This window comes from Colias eurytheme, chromosome 13, assembly GCF_061535395.1.
Source record: "Colias eurytheme isolate Ceu_HAF_F1 chromosome 13, ilColEury1 Martin Lab GWU primary, whole genome shotgun sequence".
Lineage (NCBI taxonomy): Eukaryota > Metazoa > Arthropoda > Insecta > Lepidoptera > Pieridae > Colias > Colias eurytheme.
In genome coordinates this window covers 451,979-476,000 of record NC_142992.1, presented here as the reverse complement: position 1 = coordinate 476,000, position 24,022 = coordinate 451,979, and the positions used below count along the sequence as shown (strand labels likewise).

The 24,022-nt window shown below is 35.4% G+C and overlaps 1 protein-coding gene across 1 annotated transcript in view; it reads left to right on the top strand.

The window, feature by feature from the left end:
• The window catches only part of slif (cationic amino acid transporter slimfast), a 37,836-nt gene extending 17,344 nt beyond the window's left edge, over positions 1 to 20,492 (top strand). Inside the window, exons 2-11 of the mRNA XM_090108863.1 lie at positions 5,790 to 6,021; positions 10,447 to 10,731; positions 11,414 to 11,518; positions 14,784 to 15,070; positions 15,461 to 15,698; positions 16,019 to 16,121; positions 16,509 to 16,660; positions 17,321 to 17,463; positions 18,767 to 18,875; positions 19,727 to 20,492. Of these exons, the coding sequence (XP_089964989.1) occupies positions 5,790 to 6,021; positions 10,447 to 10,731; positions 11,414 to 11,518; positions 14,784 to 15,070; positions 15,461 to 15,698; positions 16,019 to 16,121; positions 16,509 to 16,660; positions 17,321 to 17,463; positions 18,767 to 18,875; positions 19,727 to 19,842 (1,770 nt within the window). The 3' untranslated portion in view covers positions 19,843 to 20,492. The remainder of the gene's footprint in view (positions 1 to 5,789; positions 6,022 to 10,446; positions 10,732 to 11,413; positions 11,519 to 14,783; positions 15,071 to 15,460; positions 15,699 to 16,018; positions 16,122 to 16,508; positions 16,661 to 17,320; positions 17,464 to 18,766; positions 18,876 to 19,726) is intronic.
• The last annotated feature ends 3,530 nt before the right edge of the window (positions 20,493 to 24,022 follow it).

Below are 24,022 nucleotides of genomic sequence, written 5' to 3'. Positions count from 1 at the left end.
TATAAAGGATGATTTTATAGTTTTCGTAATATGAAATGAAATTATGTTACTTTTTCGGCATGACTTGATTTTACTTTTATATTGTTATTATCTTTATTATCATGAATTCAGAATGTGATACTGAAAGTTTGGCCTTGTATTCATAATAAAGAGAACAAATATTTTTCATCACAAAGCTACACAATTAAAAATTATTAACGTCTGTCTCTTGTTTCACTACAGTTCTGAAAATGTGATTTGTGAATTATATTCAATTGAAATAAATAATAAGTAAAAAGTTTAAGCAAGTTAGTTCATCTTTTTTTAAATGGCAATAATTCTTTCTATCTATTTAAAAAAGGAACTTTTTTTTATAATACGCGGGAAGTTTGCGCGCGAATTAACGAAACGGAGGTCATTGACACGCTATTTTACCGCCAATATGTAAATCTTTGTATTTTAATTTAAATATACATGTTTTTCATTGACAGTGAGCAAAAAATAATCTTATTGTAGCGCAAGTCATTATCTCAGTTTGCTGAGCTTAAGGTAGTAAAGATACAAATAACAAATAGTCGATTGTGATAGTCATTTAGTACCATTTTGTCATTGTTTTGTGTCATATCATTCCGTGAGTTTGTTTTTTTTGGTGTAGTAATTCAGTCGGTAGTTTTTTACGGTGAGTGATTTAATTTTTTTCTTGTTATATTGTATAAAGTATTAATAAAAATATCAGATATTAAAAAACATCCGACGATACCTATTTCGACAAGTTATTAATTAGGTAGTAAGTAGTAACCATTGATAGCCCAATGCCATTGAATAAATTTTATTCGCCTAATATTTATTACTCATTTATAATTATGTAATTTAAGGAAGAGTTTCAAAATGCAATTGCGTAATATAAATAATAATAGTTTAAAAAAACTAAAAAACAAGCTTTTCATAGAAAACCCAACTAAAAAATAGAAAATTTTATCAAATTACTAGCGGTCCGCCCCGGCTTCGCCCGTGGTACATATTTAATATTTACGTTTTCTCTACGTAAGAACCATCCTCGTACTTCAAGGAATATAATAAAAAAAGAATTATCGAAATCGGTTCAGCCGTTCTCGAGTTATGCGCTTACCAATCCAAAACTTAAATATTATACTAAAACCTTCCTTCTGTACAACTTTTAAAAAACCTTATCAAAATCTGTTGCGTAATTTTTAATATCTATTATCTATGCATAAATAGATGTAGTACAGACAGTCAGAGATAAGGCGGAAAGTCAATCATACTAATGTTGAGATTTGAGAAGTAGGTACACATCATTTTTTTATTTTTTATCCTTACTAATACGACTGCGGACAAAAAACGGCATCCTTGTGAATTTAAAAAGCTCTCATGACTGGTCTGAGAGCTTAGGTATAAGTGTACTTTTTGAAGCACCGTAAAATTTCCGACGTTATCCGAACGTGTTTTATTTTATTACATACATTTTCATTTATTCATTGATTATGATTTGTAATTTCAACAGCATGAACATTTGAATAAACAGACTGCTGAAAGCTCGATGGCTTAATATAATTTACGCTTTAAAAAAGCACCAATTAGTTTGAGATCACCTTACCAATTTGTTTTATTTTCTTTATATAACTAAGAAGATACAAAACATAATAATAAAAATATTTGAAAAACATTTCAGTTTAATTCAGTAATGCGCACGTGTAGACAAATTAAACAAGAGATAAGATTCTTAACGCGTCATAAAAAATCACTTTAAAACACACGGCACTAATGTTAATTATACCTAGGTAATTAGGCTACCTAGCTAAAGTCTATCTGGTATCTATATGACGGGAATCTTAACAACAAACAAGAGAAAATCTTTTATACGTACTAAAGCCAACCTTGCTACATATTATCATTGAAATTTTAACACAATTGCATTATTTTTAATTCGATTTAGCCCGCGACTTCGCTTGAAATTCGAATGCTTGAACGTGATTATAATTTCATAAAAATCGTTTATTTTATGTCTGTCTATAATACTATAAGTGCCTGCAGTATCATAAAGTTTGTAATATTTACTAGTTTTCCTCTTTTCAGTTCATTAATTTTTAAAGAGTCGAGTTTCTGTAATTATACAAAATATGATATCTTCATACGTTTGTGTATTTTGTCATAATTCTTATTTACATTGTTTTAATTAGAGATTATCCCACGACACAGCACAAGTCTAAAATATAGTTTAAATATTTATTTCCGTTCTTGAGTTTATCTGTAATTCCGTGTAATCTCGCAAATACCTACTTAAAACACTTATACCTATTCATTATTATTAAAAATTTTTCAGCATTCTTTAGGTATATAAATTATTGTAGTAAGTTTTAGTCTGTGTTTTAGTACCTACTCGTTGCAATATACATACTTAAAGAAGAAAACAAAATAAACTATTTTTTCATAGAACAGAAAACACTCGATCATGAGGCGGATGTCTTTCGCTATACCGTGGCTTCATGTTTGATAAATAAATAATAACAAAAACCTTATTGACATAATAATTACATATCTTTAACTTTTTAACGACTAAACTTCACTGTGTTCCGTCGAGCCCTTTTTAAAATTCATCTGTGACTGACAAAATAATATACCTGTGTTATTGTTTATTGAGTACTAGGTAGCTGCTCCGCGCGGTTTCACCCCCGTGGCTCCTCTCCTGTTGGTCGTAGCGTGATGATATATAGCCTATAGCCTTCCTCGATAAATGAGCTATCTAACACCGAAAGAATTTTTAATTAACAAACAAACAAACAAACAAACAAACAAACTCTTCAGCTTTATAATATTATATATAGTATTAGTATAGATGTTAATTGTTATTAGCAACAGAAATAAGAACAAATGATTCGTTAGGTATTCAGTAATGTTGTCAATTAGCTGGTGTTTACAAGCGTCAAGACCATGACGAAAGATTAAATACTTCACGCACCACCTGTTGCCATTGGTATACCTACCGGAAAATTTTCGTGAATATAAGTATGCCGAAAAGTTATTTTCTGTTAAAATAAATCACGTTAGTTAAGTACTAGTACATATTTTTTTTAAATAAAAACCAAATCGATAATTTGGTCTACGTTTTGACTTTTGAGTAGGTACATACTTAACAAAGCCTTGTAAATAATAAGTGATTTATATGAAAGAAATAAATAAATATCATGAAGAGTTATTTGATTGTAAAAGCACGCTTCATACCAACTTGAAGATACCAACTATTATAACCTATGAAGATTTTTTCATAACATTTTAACCAACACTAGCTATTCCGCGCAGTTTCACCCGCATTGCTCCGCTCCTGTTGGTCTTAGCGTGATGATTTATAGCCTATAGCCTTCCTCAATAAATGGGCTACCTAACACCGAAAGATTTTTCAAATCGGACCAGTAGTTCCTGAGATTAGCGCGTTCAAACAAACAAATTCTTCAGCTTTATGATATTAGTATAGATTATTTCAACGTTCATAGTTACAATGTCATAATATTATGACCATATCGCTATATTAATTCAGTTATCAAATATTATAATTACTTCAATTAAATTGCAACTATTTAAATTATTCAACACATGTAACTAATGAATATAATAATCGTTCACAAGGATTTAAACTCGAATTCTTGTGATGAGTCATCGTTTTGACGAACAGACAATACCTACTTACAATTATTTCGATTGAAATAAAATAAAAAAGAAACCCGAACATTTGATTGCAACAAAAAATTTTACATCCGTTAGAGCGGGGGCACACGATGCGTTGCGGCGGCGGTGCGGCGCCGGAGCGGTGTCGCTGCGTCGTCTTACATAGAAATATCTGTGGCATGTCACACGATGCGCTCCGGCGCCGCACCGGACTTGTAACCACCAAGACGAGGCGGGGAGGGGTGGATGCGGTGCGACGTCGGAGCGGCACCGCTCAGTTGTTTTGCGTCACAAGGAAGGACACGCTGTGCAACGCTGCTACGACGCCGCTGCGACATAAAAACGTTACGGCGCCGCACCGCTCGTGTGCCCACTGACACGGTGAAATCTTTGCGGTGCGGCGCCGCAACGCATCGTGTGCCCGCGCCCTTATCCGTAGTTATTTAGATGCGCAATTCTTCTGAACGACTTAACTAAAGTACCTACATAATAAATTAAACTAGCTGTGCCCCGCGGCTTCATTCACAGGCAAAAGCACGGGAAAAGCTTTCCGAGAGGTTGAATAAAAAAGTAGATAGATTACAAGATAAACCTATTAACAGAAATCGATTTCTCAGCGTAAAAAAAAAATTAAAAATCCAATACTAAAATAAATAATGAACTGGTTAATCTGATTACAAGAACAATCTAACAATAATGCGTATTATGCGTAAAATATACATTTATTTTATTTATTTATTTACATGTACAATAAGCAAACATTTTGAACCTACTAAAATAACAGGGCCTTTAGACAACCCCCCAACGGTCCAGGCCTTGTCGCGGCGGAGGGGCTCAGTAGCTCAGAGTTATGGCCCTCTGAGTGAAGCGAAATTGGACCAGCGAGGGGCTGAACGGCTGGTTTAGAGTCGGGGAGATTCGACCGGCCCGACGGCCGGGGCTAGGTGTGGCCCAGCGGCCGCTGTGTGCGGCGTGGGATGGCGACCAGAGGTCGTGGCTTGGCGGACCCCGTGTCCACTAGGCAAGGGTGGCGCTGAACGGCAGTTGGGGTTGGAAAGCCTCGACTGACCCGACGGCAGAGGTCCTGTTTGTGGACCAGAGAGGAGCCGGCTTTTATGCGGCGGTGGATGGCGGCCAGAGGTCGCGGCGCGGCGGGCTCGCTGGTTTAGCAAGCCACGCCGTGCAGCGGAGGGCGGGATCCCGACGCGTCATTGTGATGACGTGCGGAGACTCCTGCAGAGAGGTGTGGGGCGGCGGCCGCTGTAAAACGGCCGTCTGCCAACTCGTAATCCGGTCCGTGGGGCCGGACCGAGGGCCGCCACCTCTGGTGAGGTGGGGGCTGCGAGGTAATCTCTATAAAAGTGCGCCGGAGGGTCCCCCCACGTGTATTTCACACATCGGAGGACCTTCCGGCGTGCACCCTCCGGCCGGACGGTGTTGGGGTCGGGGGTTCGGGGGAACGCGGATGATGGAGCGGGGAAAGATCCATTGTCTGCGCGTTGGTGGCGTAAGCCTTCGTTCCAGCAGCCGCCAGCGAGGGGGGTTCTAGTGGTGGGCCTGGAAACGGGCATCTGCTGGGCGGGACACGCGGTAGAGTCGTAACCGTTCCCGCAGTTCCGTCCAAAGCAGCGCGATGGAACAGAGTGGGGTTTTAGTCGGTAAAAATCCGACATAACCACGGCTCCATCCCCGGGAGCCGGGGGTATCTAAGAAGATTTCCCCACTATAAAAAAAAAAAAAAAAAAAAAAAAGGGCCTTTAGACAAACGTCAGTATCGCCAAGGAATAGAAACTGCTACAGTAGGAAATTCTTATATTTCATTTTTAATTGTGTTTTGCACAATTTTATTTAATTTCGACTGGATGAAAATTTTGTTCGTGGTTATCGTCGTCGTTGGTAGGGTGACCGAATCCTTAGGCAAAACATCATAGTTCATACGCTTATGTCAATTTGTATCGATAGCGTATTCTATTCCTTATCGTTTTGACGTTTGTCTCGGCGCTCAGGTTAGACAAAAAGCATTCAATGTTAGAAACGATTCACGCGAATTCGAATCCCGACTCATGATCGAATATTTCTAAAAAACTAAGCATTTGAATATTATCTAAACTAAATTGTTTTATTTCCAGATGAGCTGTCTCAGATTACTCGCAGCATTCCGTCGCTGCAAGCAACTGCAAGACGGGGATACCTCCACACCCCTCTCCCGATGTCTGGGTCTGATCGACCTCACAGCTCTGGGGGTCGGAAGTACCCTGGGGTTAGGAGTGTATGTACTGGCTGGTGCCGTGGCGAAGACAGTCGCTGGTCCTGCTGTGACCTTGAGTTTCTTGGTGGCTGCTATAGCTTCAGCTTTTGCAGGTAATTGGCTATTAATAAGAATGTAAGGTAGGCGAAAAAATCCCTTGGAAGGTGTGTTGCATGTTTGTTGTTTTTTTTTTTTGCAAAAAGGGGGAAAAGACATCTTTTAAAAGAGGTGAATCTTGAATTGGGCGTTTATAGCTTAAATATCCTCGTAGTAAACTTTACTAATCTTTGTTTTTCTGTACTATAATTGACTATTTAATTCTGTTTATTCTTTGGTTATATTTGAATTAGAGTTTATCATAAGAAATCGTCATTTAACGGGACCATGCCTACCTTGTTTATCAGCAAATCCAGCAAGAATCGGATAAAAATCAAGAAGCTTAATGCAAATTTTAACCTTTTGCTATTGCACGCCTCATAAGCGAAGCGTTGAGGTGGGTACTACTGTCACTTCGCGCAAAACATCTGATTTTTCAAACTTAAAATGTCTTTATGTATCATACATTGCACTTGTAAGATAATACATACACACAGATATTAAGAAAAAACACTATTTTTAACGTTCATGATATTTTTGATGTCATTTTTGTTATTTAAACTAGTTAAAAAACAGTTTAAAAAAGTTCTGTCTTGGACGTCCGTGTGTCTGTATGTGCGGATCCTTTTTCTTGTTAACACGATAGCGACCGAAATACTTTACTAATCGAGTCTTTTTTTTTCTCTTACGCTTGAGTATGCTCAGGAATAGAACCCTTTCATTTTTCAGGGTCTGATTCGATGTGGTTTAATTGTTATTAAATAAACAAAAATAATAATTAATAAATATTTATTAAAAAAAAATTATGAGGCGTGCACTTTTGGATTTTCCAAATTTTTTAATTTTACTAGCCTATCTCACAACTGGATTCAATATTATAATATCTAAAAATCTCGTAAAGATTAAATGCAGTTATACATGGGGCATTTCACGCGAAGCGGACATAGATTTTTGGGTCAGGTTACCGATTTCGGTTATATTTTAGTATGTTACACCTGTATATATCCTCGGTATGTATACGAAATATTTTTGCATTTAGAAGCTTAGTTTTCAAAATACAGGTCTTTGAAGATGTCAGCAAGCGCGAGGCATGCATGACTTTGAATGTAATTATCAGTTCAAGAAAAGGATTTTTTTAATAAATTGATGACTGAATAATAACCCCCATTAAAAAACCTTTTTATTATCATATTTTTGATTTCGAATTTATTTTTAAATTCCTAAGAAAAATTAAAAAATATTTTTCTTTGTAATTTTTTACGAACTTAGCATATTTTTAAAAATTTTTAAGATCATTAAATAAATGGCTTATATTATGCTTAAACTACATGCCAAGTTCTAGAGTGGTCATCGCAGAAGTTTCGAAGCTACATGTATTATAATTGCGAAACGCGGCAATATCCCCATACTAGCCCTAGTTGGTTAGCGCGACGTTCTGCAGTGGGGATGCAGATATTATATGGGGATATTGCCGCGCTTCGCCATTATAATACATGTAGCTTCGAAACTTCTGCGATGACCACTCTAGAACTTGGCATGTAGTTTAAGCATAATATAAGCCATTTATTTAATGATCTTAAAATTTTTTAAAAATATGCTAAGTTCGTAAAAAATTACAAAGAAATATATTTTTAAATTTTTCTTAGGAATTTAAAAATAAATTCGAAATCAAAAATATGAGAATAAAAAGGTTTTTTAATGGGGGTTATTATTCAGTCATCAATTTATTAAAAAAATCCTTTTCTAGAACTGATAATTACATTCAAAGTCATGCATGCCTCGCGCTTGCTGACATCTTCAAAGACCTGTATTTTGAAAACTAAGCTTCTAAATGCAAAAATATTTCGTATACATACCGAGGATATATACAGGTGTAACATACTAAAATATAACCGAAATCGGTAACCTGACCCAAAAATCTGTGTCCGCTTCGCGTGAAATGCCCCACATATAGGATATTGCCAATATAACTGGAAGTACCGCAGTTTATTTACATATTGTATAAAAGCTAAGCTTTTCCCGTCTGACTAAGGATAGAGTGAATATATTTTGGATTTCTCCGTCTTTATTTTATTGAAAAGTTATAATAATGTTAAAGCAATAATTGCATTTAACTCAGAAGGAAAAAATTAAAACTACAGTTTTATTTTCATAAAAATTAACCGGCATTAAACAAAAATAAATAGAAAACACAACAAAACAAGCTACTAAAACTAAAAACCAATAAGACCTCTACAGGTATACCTGCGCGCAACCTGTGCAATTTTGAGCTTATCTATTAATGGTTGGGTAGCGTCACAGTATTGACACAGTATTACAATATCTATACAGTACGGAAACGAATGTACTTGTGCAGAGAAACGGAGGGGAAATGGCGGGGGGTCGGGCAACGCGGGCCGCGTACCGCAAACACGCTTAGTTTGCCTACCTTTACCTAGCGCGAAAGGACGACGCAGTCGTATTTTTTGTCTAATAATTTTATTATACATAGGTACTTACATATTCTATTATGGCGCGCACAAAAATCATTAAATCTACATTGAAATCCCAGAAGGAAACAATATTTCAGAAAGATTGTATTAATTGTATCTGTTGAATTAAAATCAAAGCTATGTATATGTTGTCCTCATTATTTTCTAATCAGATTGTACATCCCAATGCGAATGCATTACTTAGTTAAATGTTATAATATACAATTAAGAACATCCGAAAATAAAGTGTCCACGTAAATAATATTTAGCAGTGCAATATCTGTAATTATATATTTATGAACAAATAATTACATCAGATTTAATAATCGCAATTATTTTGAATGTACATATGAATAAATGATTTGTTGCAACCCTTGCGTATTTTCGTGTGGCAGCGTAAGTACCTACGCTAGCGGCGGCATCGCGCGACATCAAAGGCGTTTCCTTACTGAAATAATATTGTAATACTGTAGTATTGATATAATATGTATATATGTATACTGTGGTAGCGTCCTGCGCAGGTATACCTGTACCTACGGTAGAACGTAACGTGTATGGCTTACATAGTTACATCCCTTCTATAATATTATAAATGCGAAAGTAACTCTGTCTGTCTGTCTGTTACGCTTTCCCGCTTAAACCTCTCAACCGATTATTTTGATGAAATTTGGCACTATAATATAATGTAGTAGTCTATGGGCGGCGCAATTAGCCTACCACTCAAGGCGTCGCGTCGGCTCGTCTCACGTCTGCCTTCTTATACTATGAAAAAAAAAACTACTACGCTCATAATGTCTTTAAAAAATCCCCACGCTTAATAATTCTTTAGATATTATAATAATCATAATACAGTATATTAAAACGTCTGCACGTGTTTAAGTGTCGCATTAAATGATATTGGCCTTCGTTCCGACACTCCGCCACAACTCCACTTTATAATGTAAAATCAGATCAATGCTGTTTATAGATAATGTTCTTTGAAGATATAGATCGATACAGTTTTAATAGACTGCGAAAGATTTGTTTTGAAAACAAGAACTTTTAAATTTTGAGTTTTGGTTCAAGTTTTGACAAAGGCACTTAGTTACAACTAACTAGTCCTTAGCCATCGATTTTTTTATACTTAAAATTTTCAATGAAAAAAACTTGTTTAAATCCATTTCAGTATTCAAAAATATCTACTAAACCATAGTATAAAATTTATTTAAAATAATATGTAAATTTTGGATAAAAGGCTATCGATTACAGTTTCACAATTATTCATACAGGTTGGTAATTGAAAATATTCCAACACCCAAAATCATCTTATTTATAAGCAAAATAAAATCACTTTCAAAACTGGTTTATTTTATTAGTACCTGCTAAAATGTAGGCATCGTTTTGCAACTAAATTTAAACTTGTATGACTTATAAGGAATTGAAAGTTTCTTCAGAATTATACGGATTAAAGATATATTATGTATTTTAAGCAATATATCAATGTTAGGCAAGCAATCCTTTTTCACTTAGGTACCTAAATTAAATGTTTAGCTGCCACACAACATTTTTTTTTATTTTCCTTGTTTTCCCGCTTTTCTGTTGAAATTTTTCCTGAATTTTCTTTGCTATAACCTCACGGAGCCCGAGACCTCGAATGCGAAACCGTGGAAATTGGTTCATGCGATCTGGAGTTATAGCGTCAGGAAAGAAAACCCGACTTATTTTTATATAGTAGAAGAATAATATAAACATTAGAACTATTGATTAGTACACAAAAAAGTCAACATTTTTTTATACATTTTATTAACTTGAAAGTTGAAAATTGAAATAAGATAACATTATCTTAAACAAAAATACCCATACGTAATAATTGGAACAGCATTCAGGCATGCAGCCGGACATTTGGTACCCGAACTGATCATTTTAAGTCAATCTTAATAGAATCTAGGTTCTAGAAGCTTCCAAATCCTTATTACACCTATTTTCTTCCAGGTCTCTGCTACGCTGAATTCGCAGCGCGCGTGCCCAAAGCTGGCTCCGCATATGTGTACAGCTATGTGAGTGTTGGTGAATTCATTGCCTTCACCATTGGTTGGAACCTTATCCTTGAGTATGTGATCGGTACGGCCAGCGTGGCCAAAGGCATGGCCAATTATATAGATAGCTTGTGCAATAACTCCATGGCCAATACTATGACCAGGATTGCGCCGATTCATGTGTCGTTTTTGGCGGATTATCCTGACTTCTTTGCGTTTGGGCTCGTTCTGCTTATTACAGGTATGTAACACTATAAATATACTCTATTGAAAATAGTTTAGAGAGTAATAAATGTAATTATTCTAGATAATATGAAGTAGGTTCCAGACTCTAGTAGATGCATAAACTTGCTCTCTTTAATTTTATTGCACCATTTAACGTTTATTACACCACGAAATATTCCAAGACTATTTGAGATTACATATTGTATTCTTAATAATGAAAGAAAAGAGTTATGTTGCATCATATTGTCATAACAAATTTATTTCTAAAAACAAATATACCTACAGATGAATCTTCGTGACTTATGATAACATAATTCCATATACCAAGAAAATATGTACATATATGACAATAATTTATGGTACCTGTATCTTAAATGAAATAAATTAATTAATATTTCAGGACCATTTTCACACACGGCACGATCTGATCCCATACTAAGCTTCCGCTTGTGTTATGGAAACCAGATGGCTGATAAACATACATATTATATAATAAATAGTTTATATAGATAATTAACACCCAGACACAGAACAAGCATCTATGTTCATTACACAAATATTTGCCCTGGGTGGGAATCGAACCCACGACCTCTGGCTTGGAAGGCAGGGTCACTACCAACCAAGCCAACCTAACCTAACCTAAGTCAGGTAAAGGTCAGTCTTTAAATGACTATAACCTATTCATTTTATTATTTCAGTGCTTTTGGGTGTCGGTGTGCGGGAATCAACGAAACTGAACAATGTGTTCACGGCTCTTAACATGGCGACTGTAGTCATTGTCGTCATTGCTGGAGCTATTAAAAGTAAGTCTTCATTGTTATTATAAAGTTTAGGATTTTTGTTATTAATAAATGAAATCGGCAATTTGTCATTTATTTTTCTTCACCAAAAATCGAACCAGTTTCTTTTCTAACCGACTCTAAAAAGGATTGTGTTCTTAGAACTTTCACTGGGTAAACCGATTTTGATTATTTTTTTCTTATTTAAAAGTACAAAATTGAAGGCACTTCAGTTTTGGTAAAGTATTTTTGACTATCTACATTGTAGGTAATATTTTACAATGAAAAATTTCTCAGTTAAATCACAATCGATCAAAGACTTTATTTCATGCTCCAATAAACATATAGAACAATTCTGTCACACTTATTACATTTCACAAACATTTGCATTTATTATTTATTTATTTATTTCGGTTAACAGCCGATAGATTGTACCTACAAATATCTTATTATACCTACACTAACTAATAATTGATAAAATATAAAAGAAACTCAACACAGAACACTACGTCATTACATTTTACAAACACAAGAAGTTTAAAACACAAAGAAATAAACTCATATTATTATGTATTATATTGTCACCGATCCTTGATGAGTGTGTTATCAGTCCGTATATGTATATGTTACGGCTAAAGGTAGGTGAGAACATAAACTTAAGATTAGCCGGCTAAACTTAGGTTTATTTTCGACGAGGTGTTAATGTTAGTTTGTTCTATCTTTAGCCGGCTAAACTTAAGTGTAACCGCAGGCCCGTGGCTAAAAATGTCGGGGTGGGTAGATTTGGTTACTATAATACATGTAAGGAACAGGGCGAGTGTTTTCTGGCACTTCGCCGGCTGCTGCCGCAGCACGCTCGCTGCGCTCGCTCGGCTCGTGCGGGTCTTAAGAGTTCTAACCTAACCTAACCTAGCCACCAGCTTTCTGCCCTGAGTCGGGGTGGGTAGATTTGGTTACTATAATACATGTAAGGAACAGGGCGAGTGTTTTCTGGCACTGTGCGGGCCCCTCAAGCCCTCCACCGGCCCGGCGCTAACCAAATCTACCCACCCCGACATTTTTAGCCACGGGCCTGCGGTTACACTTAAGTTTAGCCGGCTAAAGATAGAACAAACTAACATTAACACCTCGTCGAAAATAAACCTAAGTTTAGCCGGCTAATCTTAAGTTTATGTTCTCACCTACCTTTAGCCGTGACATATATATGTGTCATATGATCAAAAACGAGTCTGAAACCGGCTACTCACGTACCTGCAGCAGGGCCAAAATTAGAATTGGACCCTTAATTGGCTCCTTACTTGTAATGTGTATAGGCAGGGGTATTTTAGATTACAACTGAAATTGCCCCGACCGACGACCAACCGAGATTGTTCCAATATTGCCCCTGCGCCAGGTACGTGAATAGCCGGTCTAAAGGAGTCGGTTACAAACATAAAGCTAATATCGAGAAGCTATTTATTAGTACCAAATGAATATAGCCCATTATAACCTTGCTAAAACAATAGTATTGTCATGTCATTCATCTTGGGATAAAAGCGTCATTGAATTAAAATCACATCATAATATTATTATTTTTTGCGGCTAAATAATTTGTAGAAATATTGTTTTGTATGGGTTTAAAACGTAAACTCCGAACTAATTTGAACTCCGATTTTTGTCAAATAATATATTACTTGAATAATTAATTAACCTTACTAGAATAACTTGAAAACCGGTAACCGTAATAATGATCAAAGTGATAAACGGTAAAGTTCTAAACAGGTTTCATGGAAAATATTCATCACACAATTTTACACAAAAAGTCCTCCGCCGTATCTGTATGTTACTCTGTTCGCGATAAACTCGGTATAAGTTAATATAACAATATTGTGGCCAAATATTGCCTAATATCCATTGATGAAATTATGTACATACTTAATATAATATTATGTTATATTGTAAACAAAATCGACATCGTGAGGCAATCGTAAAGGCCTTCATCACATGGAACTAATTATTTCGTAATTATTATACGCCACAAACTTGTTATTCTTTTGTACGCAATGTTGTACCTAAAAGTTACAAAATATTAGTTAGTCTTTAGAAAATATACTTTGTAAAGAATTACTTACGACTTTTCTATTTTGGATCGTCGAAATGATATAGGTACACTACTTTCATGTACATATTTCAAATCTAATAATCCTAGATCAATCATTATTAAAATCATTCTCATAATAAATGATACCAGATACATATAGTAGGGGAGCCCAGGATGCTAAATGTGGATTTTCTCGAGCGTCACGGGAACCTATTAGAATTGGTAGATTAGACCATAGCGAGAAAAAAAGGTCCTATAATGTTTTCACTTTTAGCGGTGGGGAAGGGTTTTTTGATTTTTTTTAATTTAAAAAAGAAAAAAATTGGCTTGGAAATACTCAAGCGCGTTAGATATTGATATTTTGCATGCTCCAGGACGTCACTGAAAAAAAGTATACGTTAATCTGACGATTTAAGTGGCGATTTAATCGCTATGAAGAAAGGGTAAAAAATTAAAGTAATATTATTCGAGCGCGTCAGATTAATATATGGGGGGGTTAATTACAATATAAGAAGTCCCCATTTCGCTAATCTGACGATTCGAGCTCAACCTTAGGGAATTATGGATTATTCAAATTTTCCAGCGGGGCCCCTGAGCGCACCCACCAACCATAACTGCTCATATTGATTAGAGGTACTAATGAATAGCTAAGGTACCGTCCCTTATAGTAATCTGACGCGCTCGAGTAAATCCCAAAATCCCCCTCTTGGCCTCCCCTACTAATATATCATATATACCTATCATATTACATTATCATATCATCACTCATCAGTATTGTTGTACATTTTACATTCGCACATTACTTATTTTAATTGTTCTGTGTACAAGTCCGTTTTTTGTGATTTACCTGTGTATTGTACTGTTGCTACAATTCGTTCTTTACTTGTAACATTTACGCTCTTTCTCAAATCCTTGTTAATATTATTATAAATGCGTGTGTGTTTGTTTTCCTTCCATGTCGTAGTATAGATAGGTTTTATTTTTCTGGTTGATAGTTCATCAGATTGGCCAAGGAAATCCCATCGCAATGAAACATCATCCCGATGGGATTTATTTGGCCAATTTTTAATAAACACGCTTACATCCTTTTGACTCACTTTAAACGGACAGATTTTATTCAAATTTGTACACAGACAATACAATATTTTATTTAGTTTATTTATTTAAGTGTGATCTTTATACATTTAAGTATTATACTTTTTTATCCAGGTGACCCATCAAACTGGCGCATAGACGTAGCCGACATTCCCGAAGAATACCGTTCGTCCGCCGGTGCCGGGGGCTTCATGCCGTGGGGTGTGGCCGGTGTCATGGCGGGCGCTGCCAAGTGTTTCTTTGGTTTCGTCGGCTTTGACTGTGTGGCCACTACAGGAGAAGAGGCCAAAAACCCGAAGAGAGATATCCCACTGTCGATCGTTATGTCCTTGGCGATTATTTTCTTGTCATATTTTACGATCGCTACTGTGCTGACCATGATGTGGCCGTATTATTTGCAGGTGCGTTTGAGTTTTTTGGTTAAATTGATAATGGCCTTATTATTTGTGGTGTCTTGTTTATTACTTAGTTTACTTAATTATCACTTAGTTACTTATTTTTTTGAATTTTTAATGAATTTTTCGTTACCTTGTCATATATGTACTTTACACATGTAATTATTATTTAATTCAATCACATTATATTTCCAGGAAGATAAAGCCGATTTTTAAATCGTCCTATCCTACTAGATATAAATGCGAACTTTTGTAAGGATATTTGTTACTCTGAATTTTGATGATACTTGGCATTTACCTGATGTACCAGAAGTACTTGGCCGAGATGGTGCTTTCACTATGACAAAGCTAGTTGTGCATTTTTATGGCCTCATTATTTATTTAATTTCCCACCAGGACGCAGACGCCCCTTTCCCCCACGTGTTCACCCAAGCGGGTCTCCCAGCTATCAAGTGGATCGTCACAATCGGCGCCATCTTTGCTCTCTGTACCAGTTTACTTGGCGCCATGTTCCCATTACCAAGAGTGTTATACGCCATGGCAAGCGATGGTGTGCTGTTCAGACCCTTGGCTGTTATTAACAAGAAGACACAGACTCCATTATTGGCTACTGCATTGAGCGGACTGTTATCTGGTAAGTTATGGACTTGGCTACTTGGCGCCATGTTCCCATTGCCAAGTGTATATTCTTCTATCATATTCGCAAAAGTTAGTCGTCTCATGTTAAGCGCTACCACCGTCCATGAACATAGCAAGTCAGTCTGTAGATTACTTCATGAACTTAATTCTCTTACTAAATCTTGAAGACTAGGTAGAGAAATTTATTTGATTTTTATTATTTAAATGATTTATTGGCCTAATTCTACATGGTAAAAATTATTTTATTTATTATCCGACAAATTACTTCTTTATACCAATTTAACAGAAATATTTACAAAAAATCACCAATTTCAGCAACAATGGCGGCCATATTCAACTTAAACCAGCTCATCGATATGATGTCCATCGGCACGCTGCTCGCCTACACCATTGTTGCAACTAGTGTACTTATACTGAGGTACTATTTTTGAAATTTTTAAATTATTTTTTTCTTAATTTGTGTGTTACTTTGTTTTTTTTTTTATTTACGTACAGTAGATCAGTTATTAAAAGATTTCTTTGATTTTTGGTATTTGGAATACGATTCTTAATCAATTTTTTTACAAAATTGTCATCATAACTCATTTAAACTATAAATATTATTGATTTTATACTCAGGAACGAATTGGTATTTAAAACATATATCAACAAATTTTCAGCAAAACAAAAATAAAAATTCATATTTTATTTGAATAACATTCAAAATTGAATAAATTCAAGTGTCTTGTTTCAACTTGGTATTGTTTTTAGCTGATGATTATAAGTGTATGGAGTGTGAGTGGCTCTAAATTTGTTACTCTCTTAGGTACGAAGAAGAGCCAGTACCCCAATTAGTGGGGGCGAAGCCTCTGGCGGAGTCCCCCGCGGGTGTAGCGAAGCAACTGTTCAACCTGCTCGGCCTTAAGGAGCCCACCAATCTGTCCTCTAATATCGCCAAGTGCACTATATTTATTTTCTGTGAGTAATTTAATCATTTATGTCCACAGCAATTATTTTCTGTGAGTAATCTATTTATGTCTCAGCAACATTCTACATACACACCAAATTGTAGTATGGTTATTACATAGGTCGTCTTTATTGGTATTCTATGTGCATTTTGTACAATAAAGTGTTTTATTTATTTATTTATTTATTTACACTAATCTACAGCTACATCTAAACTTTTCTACAGATACATATAAAGTAATCTGCAGCTATACCTAATCTACAGCCATATCTTAACTAATCTACAGCTATATTTAAACTTATCTACAGCTACATCTAAACTAACCTACAGCTACATCTAAACTAACCTACAGCTACATCTAAACTAACCTACAACTAAACCTACATAATAGTCTACATCTAAACTTATCTACAGCTATTTTACACTAATTTACAACTATGTAGAGCTACTAGGCAGAGATCGCTCGAAAGCGATGAGGCCGACTAGTTAACATGTTGTCGTATCTTATATGATCTTTTTTCTTCTTTTTTTCTGTATGTGTGTGTGTTACATAGAGAATTTTGTGTTGTATTGAATTGTATATATCTTACTTATCTACTAGACGTATTAATATAATTGTCCTAGACGTGCCATACTTACGTAAACACTTATAAACATCCTAACATCCACAGTCATAGTAGCGCTAGTGACATGCGCGCTGCTGACAGCAAGCTCCGTGACCGTGGTGCTGTGTGCGCTGGGCGCCGCGCTGCTGCTGCTGCTGCTCGTGCTGTACCGGCAGCCGCGCCGCAACGTGCAGCACCTCACGTTCAAGGTGAGTCACGTGAGCACTGCTGCTGCTGCTGCTCGTGCTGTACCGGCAGCCGCGCCGCAACGTGCAGCACCTCACGTTCAAGGTGAGTCACGTGAGCACTGCTGCTGCTGCTGCTCGTGCTGTACCGGCAGCCGCGCCGCAACGTGCAGCACCTCACGTTCAAGGTGAGTCACGTGAGCACTGCTGCTGCTGCTGCTCGTGCTGTACCGGCAGCCGCGCCGCAACGTGCAGCACCTCACGTTCAAGGTGAGTCACGTGAGCACTGCTGCTGCTGCTGCTCGTGCTGTACCGGCAGCCGCGCCGCAACGTGCAGCACCTCACGTTCAAGGTGAGTCACGTGAGCACTGCTGCTGCTGCTGCTCGTGCTGTACCGGCAGCCGCGCCGCAACGTGCAGCACCTCACGTTCAAGGTGAGTTTAGTTGAATAAAAAAAAATTTGTTGTTTGTAAAGTAGGTTTACGATCGAGATGTTTAAACGTGATAACGTCTTATTGGTGGCAGCGCTCGAGATGAGACGGGAGATCGGTCCGTCTCTCTCTCGTTATACCTGCGATCGTGCTCGTGAGGTTTTGGTGTGACACAAGTTTCTGAACATGTCACCCGACTAAAACGATTTTAACCCATTGACCACCGAGCGGCCCGATCGGGCCGAGACACAATAGATTTTCTATTGTGTCTGTGATCCGAGGACTGACGGATTAAAAACGTTATCACGTCAATAGGCATAGTGTTACTGTACATCTGTTAAACACATAATATGTGTGCTAAGAGAAAAGCCTCCACCTCCTAGAAATCTAGAAACTTATTAAATAATGAAAGGATTGACGTGACTAATAAAGGAGAGATACAGGCCTCCGGCTTCGTAAATGTGAACGTAGAACTGAGCGGTTCGATTCGATTCCCGATAAATATTTCAAAAAGGTCTCAGTTTAGCAGAATACAAAAGGTCGATAACCGTATCCTAAAAAAATCATTAGTGAAACAGATTTATAATGCATCTACTTACTAACCTAAAAGGACATATTTTGACGTGACAACGTCTTATAATTCGATAGAGCCGGTTGCACGCACAAAAAAACATGACTCATGCGGCGTTACCTCGCTCTGAGGCGTTCCATGTAAGGCTTGAAGTGCAAGCGAGAGCGCGGAACGAGCGACAAAGAAGCACAATCGGACGTTGTCACGTTCAATTATCGTCAGTAGGAAACCGACTTTACAGACAACCAATTTTTTTTTATAAGCCGTAAATCCCCTTCGTGTCCTAATCACCGCTTTTACTTAAATTATAAAATTACCATTCCAGGTGCCTTTAGTCCCATTGGTGCCGTACCTCAGTGTGTGTATGAACATCTACCTCATGGTGCAGCTTGACTATCAGACCTGGGTTCGATTCATCATTTGGCTGGCTCTTGGTAAGCGTTCTTTTATTTAAAACTTAACTGTTCACTCTGGCTTCGGATTTTTTTGTTTTTAAAAATGTTATCAGGTTTTATTCTCATCTCAGTGCACATGAATCCAACTAACCAAAGATCTTTAAACACCGTTTAGCCGATCTTGAGTTAAATATTAGGTAACTAACACGATTTTATTTCTTTAATATACAAAAATCTATTCAATTTTACTTATAACTTACAACAAGTTATATTTTATATATTTATTTCGTGATTTATTCGACTTGGCGAATTCAAATTGCAAACAAAGTGCAGTTTTGACCCAAACGTTGGTTTGTGATGTTAAGATAAATAAAATAGATTAATTTAACAACCAATTGGCTACCAATTTACCCACACTGCAGAGCTTGCATGTAGAGCCAAGTTTCTAAATTAACACGTCCTTGCTCTGTAGGCCCTACAAACTGTCTACCTTAAAAGATGTTACTTGGTCAAACAAACTAAATTTCAGCTTTCTATGACGCTATTGTAAATTTTGCTCATGTGGTGTTTACCAAACCAGAGATATGAGTGGTCAAAAATATAGCGAAACGGTTCTAGTTATTGCCCGTCACGCTTCGCTTGGCTTGACTTGGCGGCATACTAAAAGCAGTGTTGTTGAGATAAATAAATTAACATCGTTTAGAAGCCTCAAAATAGGTAGTTATAACAAGCGTAAACCCCAGTGTAATACGATTAATGAGAATTATTTGTTGCTTAACATACAGGCGTTTTTAATAATTACTAAAAGCAGTAAACAATTTATTTCTACTACCTACTTCATAATATTATGATATGAGAGATTAATCGTGAAATAATTTTCCAATTTTCAGGTTACTTCATATACTTCTTCTATGGCATCAGCAACAGTTCTCTAAAGGAGAAGAAAGTCCCGCCGCCAACGACCAATGGGAAATACGAAGAAAAACATGTTATTACTAAATTTTGACGAATTCAAACAATATTTTAAGATGCGTGAATCACATTTAGTCAAACGTATAAAAAATTATCTAAAATTCAACTCGTTTTTTTTAATAAAAATAGTGATAGAAATTCGCGCGCATTTTTGACGTTAATTTTTTATCTACATGACTTTGACATTTCAAAACCGATACCTAATTATTAATAATTGTTCTGTGTTTAGTTTTATTTAATTTAAAATTTAAATCTGTGATTTATGTTGTGTTGTGTTAACTGTGATATTTAACTGAACGCGTAAAAAATTATTTGATGTTTAATGTTGCCATAATGAAGATATTACGTAAATATTTTAGAGGATTAATCCCATAGATAATGCTGTTTATTTTATCAAATTGTATGTACTTAATAGAAAACAGAAAATAATGTAAATATATGTTGCTTTTTTTCATTTTTTATCATATTGACCATATAAAATATGTGAAAATGATATTATTGTAATGTTTCATCAATTTATTGTTTTGATTGTGTAGAGATTTAATTTATAAGACGTAGCTATTTTTTTTGTATTTAGATTATATTTATTACTAGTTTTATTAATATTATTAATTTCCTATTTATTGCAAAAAATATAAATCAAGAAGCAACTTTTGCATTTATCATAGTAGATAATAGATATATTGCAAATAGGTACATATCAATTCAATTTATATATTATTTTATTACATTTCATATTATGTACATAAATTTCTTGCCGATATTCCACAATTATTATAATAACCTATTTAGAAGTAATAAGTTTAAGTGAGATTGTCTAGAATATAAGATGTGATATTGGGAGTGATTGTTAATTAATTGAGACGAAAATAATTAATGTAAGGATAAATAAATAATTTCGATGTATTTCAAGTGTTTTATTTAATTACCTACTAATTGTATTTCGCCGAGTCAGCTACATTAATATATAAGATAAAAATCCTATAAGACTTAGGTAGGAAAGGGTAGAAAGATGTAGGAAGGGTAGGATAAAATGGATTATTTTAGTTTTTTTTCACGTGCTTGTTGGTTTTGAAATAAAAGAACACTCGTTGTGGGGAAACTGTTATAGCGCATTTTTATGTTCGTTTTCGTCATTGTCCTCATTTCTGGACGAAATATTAATACGTACGTATATATACGATCTTATACGAGCGTCGACTCGAACCACACATTCGTCCATAGAGTAAAGTAATACTGTGGGAACATTCGTCTTTGATTACCTACGTCTGAAAAACGGCTCCAATACAAACACAATATAATATTATCTCAAGGCGAATAGCGAATGCAATGTTTAAACATGCGTATTTTAACTATAAATTGTGCGTAAACGCACAATAATAAATAGTTAAAACGCTGTCGCCGATTCTCGTCACTTTGGAACAATAATGTGTGTTGAATTGAAAAATTTAAATTCTATCAACAATAGTTTTCGCAGCGCGCATGGAGGAATATTTAAGGGATTTTTTACACCTTGGGTGATATTAGCAGGGTTTTAGTTACGATTATACACATATAGAGGATAGTCTTCCAAACAGTGAATTTTTCGAAGCCGTTCAGTTGGTTCAGAGCCTAAGGTAACGGCACCAGTCGTGGACAAGCATCCAGTAATGGACAAAATAAATATTAAATTTAAATATTAAGACCAAAATTAACGTTATATAATTTGGCAATACTTAAAATAAAACTTTGGTTCATAAGCTATTAAAATACGACATTTCATCTTATTCGGCCAAAATGTTTGAAGATGGCAGAACGTTATGTTTAGTTGCTGCGACTCGTTTCGAAGAAATCCGTTTTTACTAAGAAAATCCTTAAGGAAGTGAGAACACAATTTTGGTTATAAGAATTTTTGTATAAATGTCAGCAAAATTTGATATTACTTTTATTTATAGTAGTTAAGTGTACGAAATATTACACGATTTAGTATCATGATAGGTTATGTTGTTTAAATAAAATTCATCAGTGTCCATAACTGGATTTAATTCTATGGATATATCCATTTATGGACATATGTCGAAAATAAACTTTTTTTAAAGGTATTAATTACATGCGCTTTTCTGTATTGTCTTTTCTTTCTGATTAATAATATACCTATCACGACCATTTCAAACAAAGGGTTCCAATATTGTACAACAATTGTCCATGACTGGATTTGCTTTGGTTCCTATAATGGACATTGATATTTTTTGTTAAAATTACACTAATGGGTCCAACAACATAATATCTATCTAAACATGAAGAATATATTTTAGAACAATGGGTCATTATGTGCTGTGCGACTCGTTCTCGGCTTCATTCTCTATCACTGCGTAGAGAAGTCGCATACTTATGCGTATTGTAACGCATCTATCATAGAGAGTTCTCTGATGAACTGTTTGGATCGCTGTCTGCTGCTAAATTCCACTACAATATAGCACACACGCTAAAATTTCATCCACACCATCTTGACAACAGTTTAAAAAAAGCTTTTTGCCACGTTCTACAATTTGGAATCCCTATCGATGGGCCGATCAGATTAAGGTTGCTGGTGGATTCAGATTGGCGATTCACTTCACGAGTGTAGCGGAATGCCAGGAAACAGAGAGATATGGCGGAACATCGTGAAGCGGGTAACATCTACCCCCTAGAGTGATATGACGAAGAAGAAGAAGTCCCAAAATGGATGGAATGGCAGTACTTTTTTTTGTTATATTTTTCATCCCTGACTTATTGAGAAAAAAAACCCATATTGGTGTTTCTTAACGGACATAACTCGTATTTAACGATGCATTTGTCCAATTTTTGCCTAGAAAATGGAAATTAAGACTGTTTTAAATATTATAAGTATGCAAAATAATTAATAAGTACTATTTTTTATAAATACATCCCCGATTTATTGTATTCCAATCATCATTTTCAAGATCCTATTGATATTAAGTCTTCTCCAAGTGTAAATAACTGGAGAAACGACATTAGGTACAGTCCATAAATGGGTGTTCATAACTGGATGTTGTCCAAAACTGGGTGTCCATCATTAGATTTTTCACTGTCCAACACTGGTGCAAAAAAGTGGTTTTTTAATTTATAAATAACTTCATTATTTATGCATTGTAATCTTTTTTCTAACATTGGTTACGTTAAACTAACATTGAACTAAAGGTATAACTAAACAATGTCCAATAAAGTTAAAAAACCTACGAGAAATTTGCAAAAAACTTCAATTTTTTCCTTAATCTGTACAAGACTGGTGCCGTTACGTTAGTCAATGAAAACAAACAAATCTTTCCTCTTTATGATATTAGTGAAGATTTGTTCCAAGTTACCATGTTTTCAACTAAGTATTTGGATAAGGGTGTAAAAATAAAACAAAACAAATTTAACTAAAACCATTTATTCCATTATCAAGCGATACAAGCAATAACAATTTAATGGGAATTCATAAATAAATATGATTAAAAACTTTTTACAGCCACAGGTCAAATAATATTGCAGCTTTCACAGTTCACATTTAAAACTAATCACTTCATTATATCTACAGCTTGTTATTAAACACAATGAAACAAGCGTGTTTTAGAAAAAAGGAACAGTAAAAATGTCTACAGATATTATACTTACGAAGAATAATAATAATGAACAAAAAAGACAGATAAGATAGACGTACCTACTCCATCTTCCTCTAAAATATAATGAAAAAATATGAAATAAAATACTAATGTGTGTGATTTTTAATCAGTGTTGATATCCATTATGTGATTGTAAGTTTGCAATCACTTTGCAATAGAAAACCAAAAACATGAAGAGGTTGTGTATGTGTCGCAGGCAGATTGTACTATTTTTGCCGTTTACAAAAGTTCGGCATGAGTATAGACTCAAATGCTCTTAACACGAAAACTAAACCTAGCCATATATCGAGTGCAATTTGCACGTTCGTTATTCGCTTTAATGTGTAAATGCTTAATGCACAATAATAGATATTTAATATTATGTCGTCCTGTCTCGCTAATTTTTGAGCATCATTATATTGTGTTCTGAATTGAAAAATTAAAATCCTATCACATTTCATTTCATACTTTAGGTCGGCACAGTTTTTGTACTGATTATATATACATATCTATGACACTGGGGATAGAGGTTTTCCCAACACTGAATTTTTCAAATCGGTTCAGTAGACGAAGTCTATCAATATTAGTAAG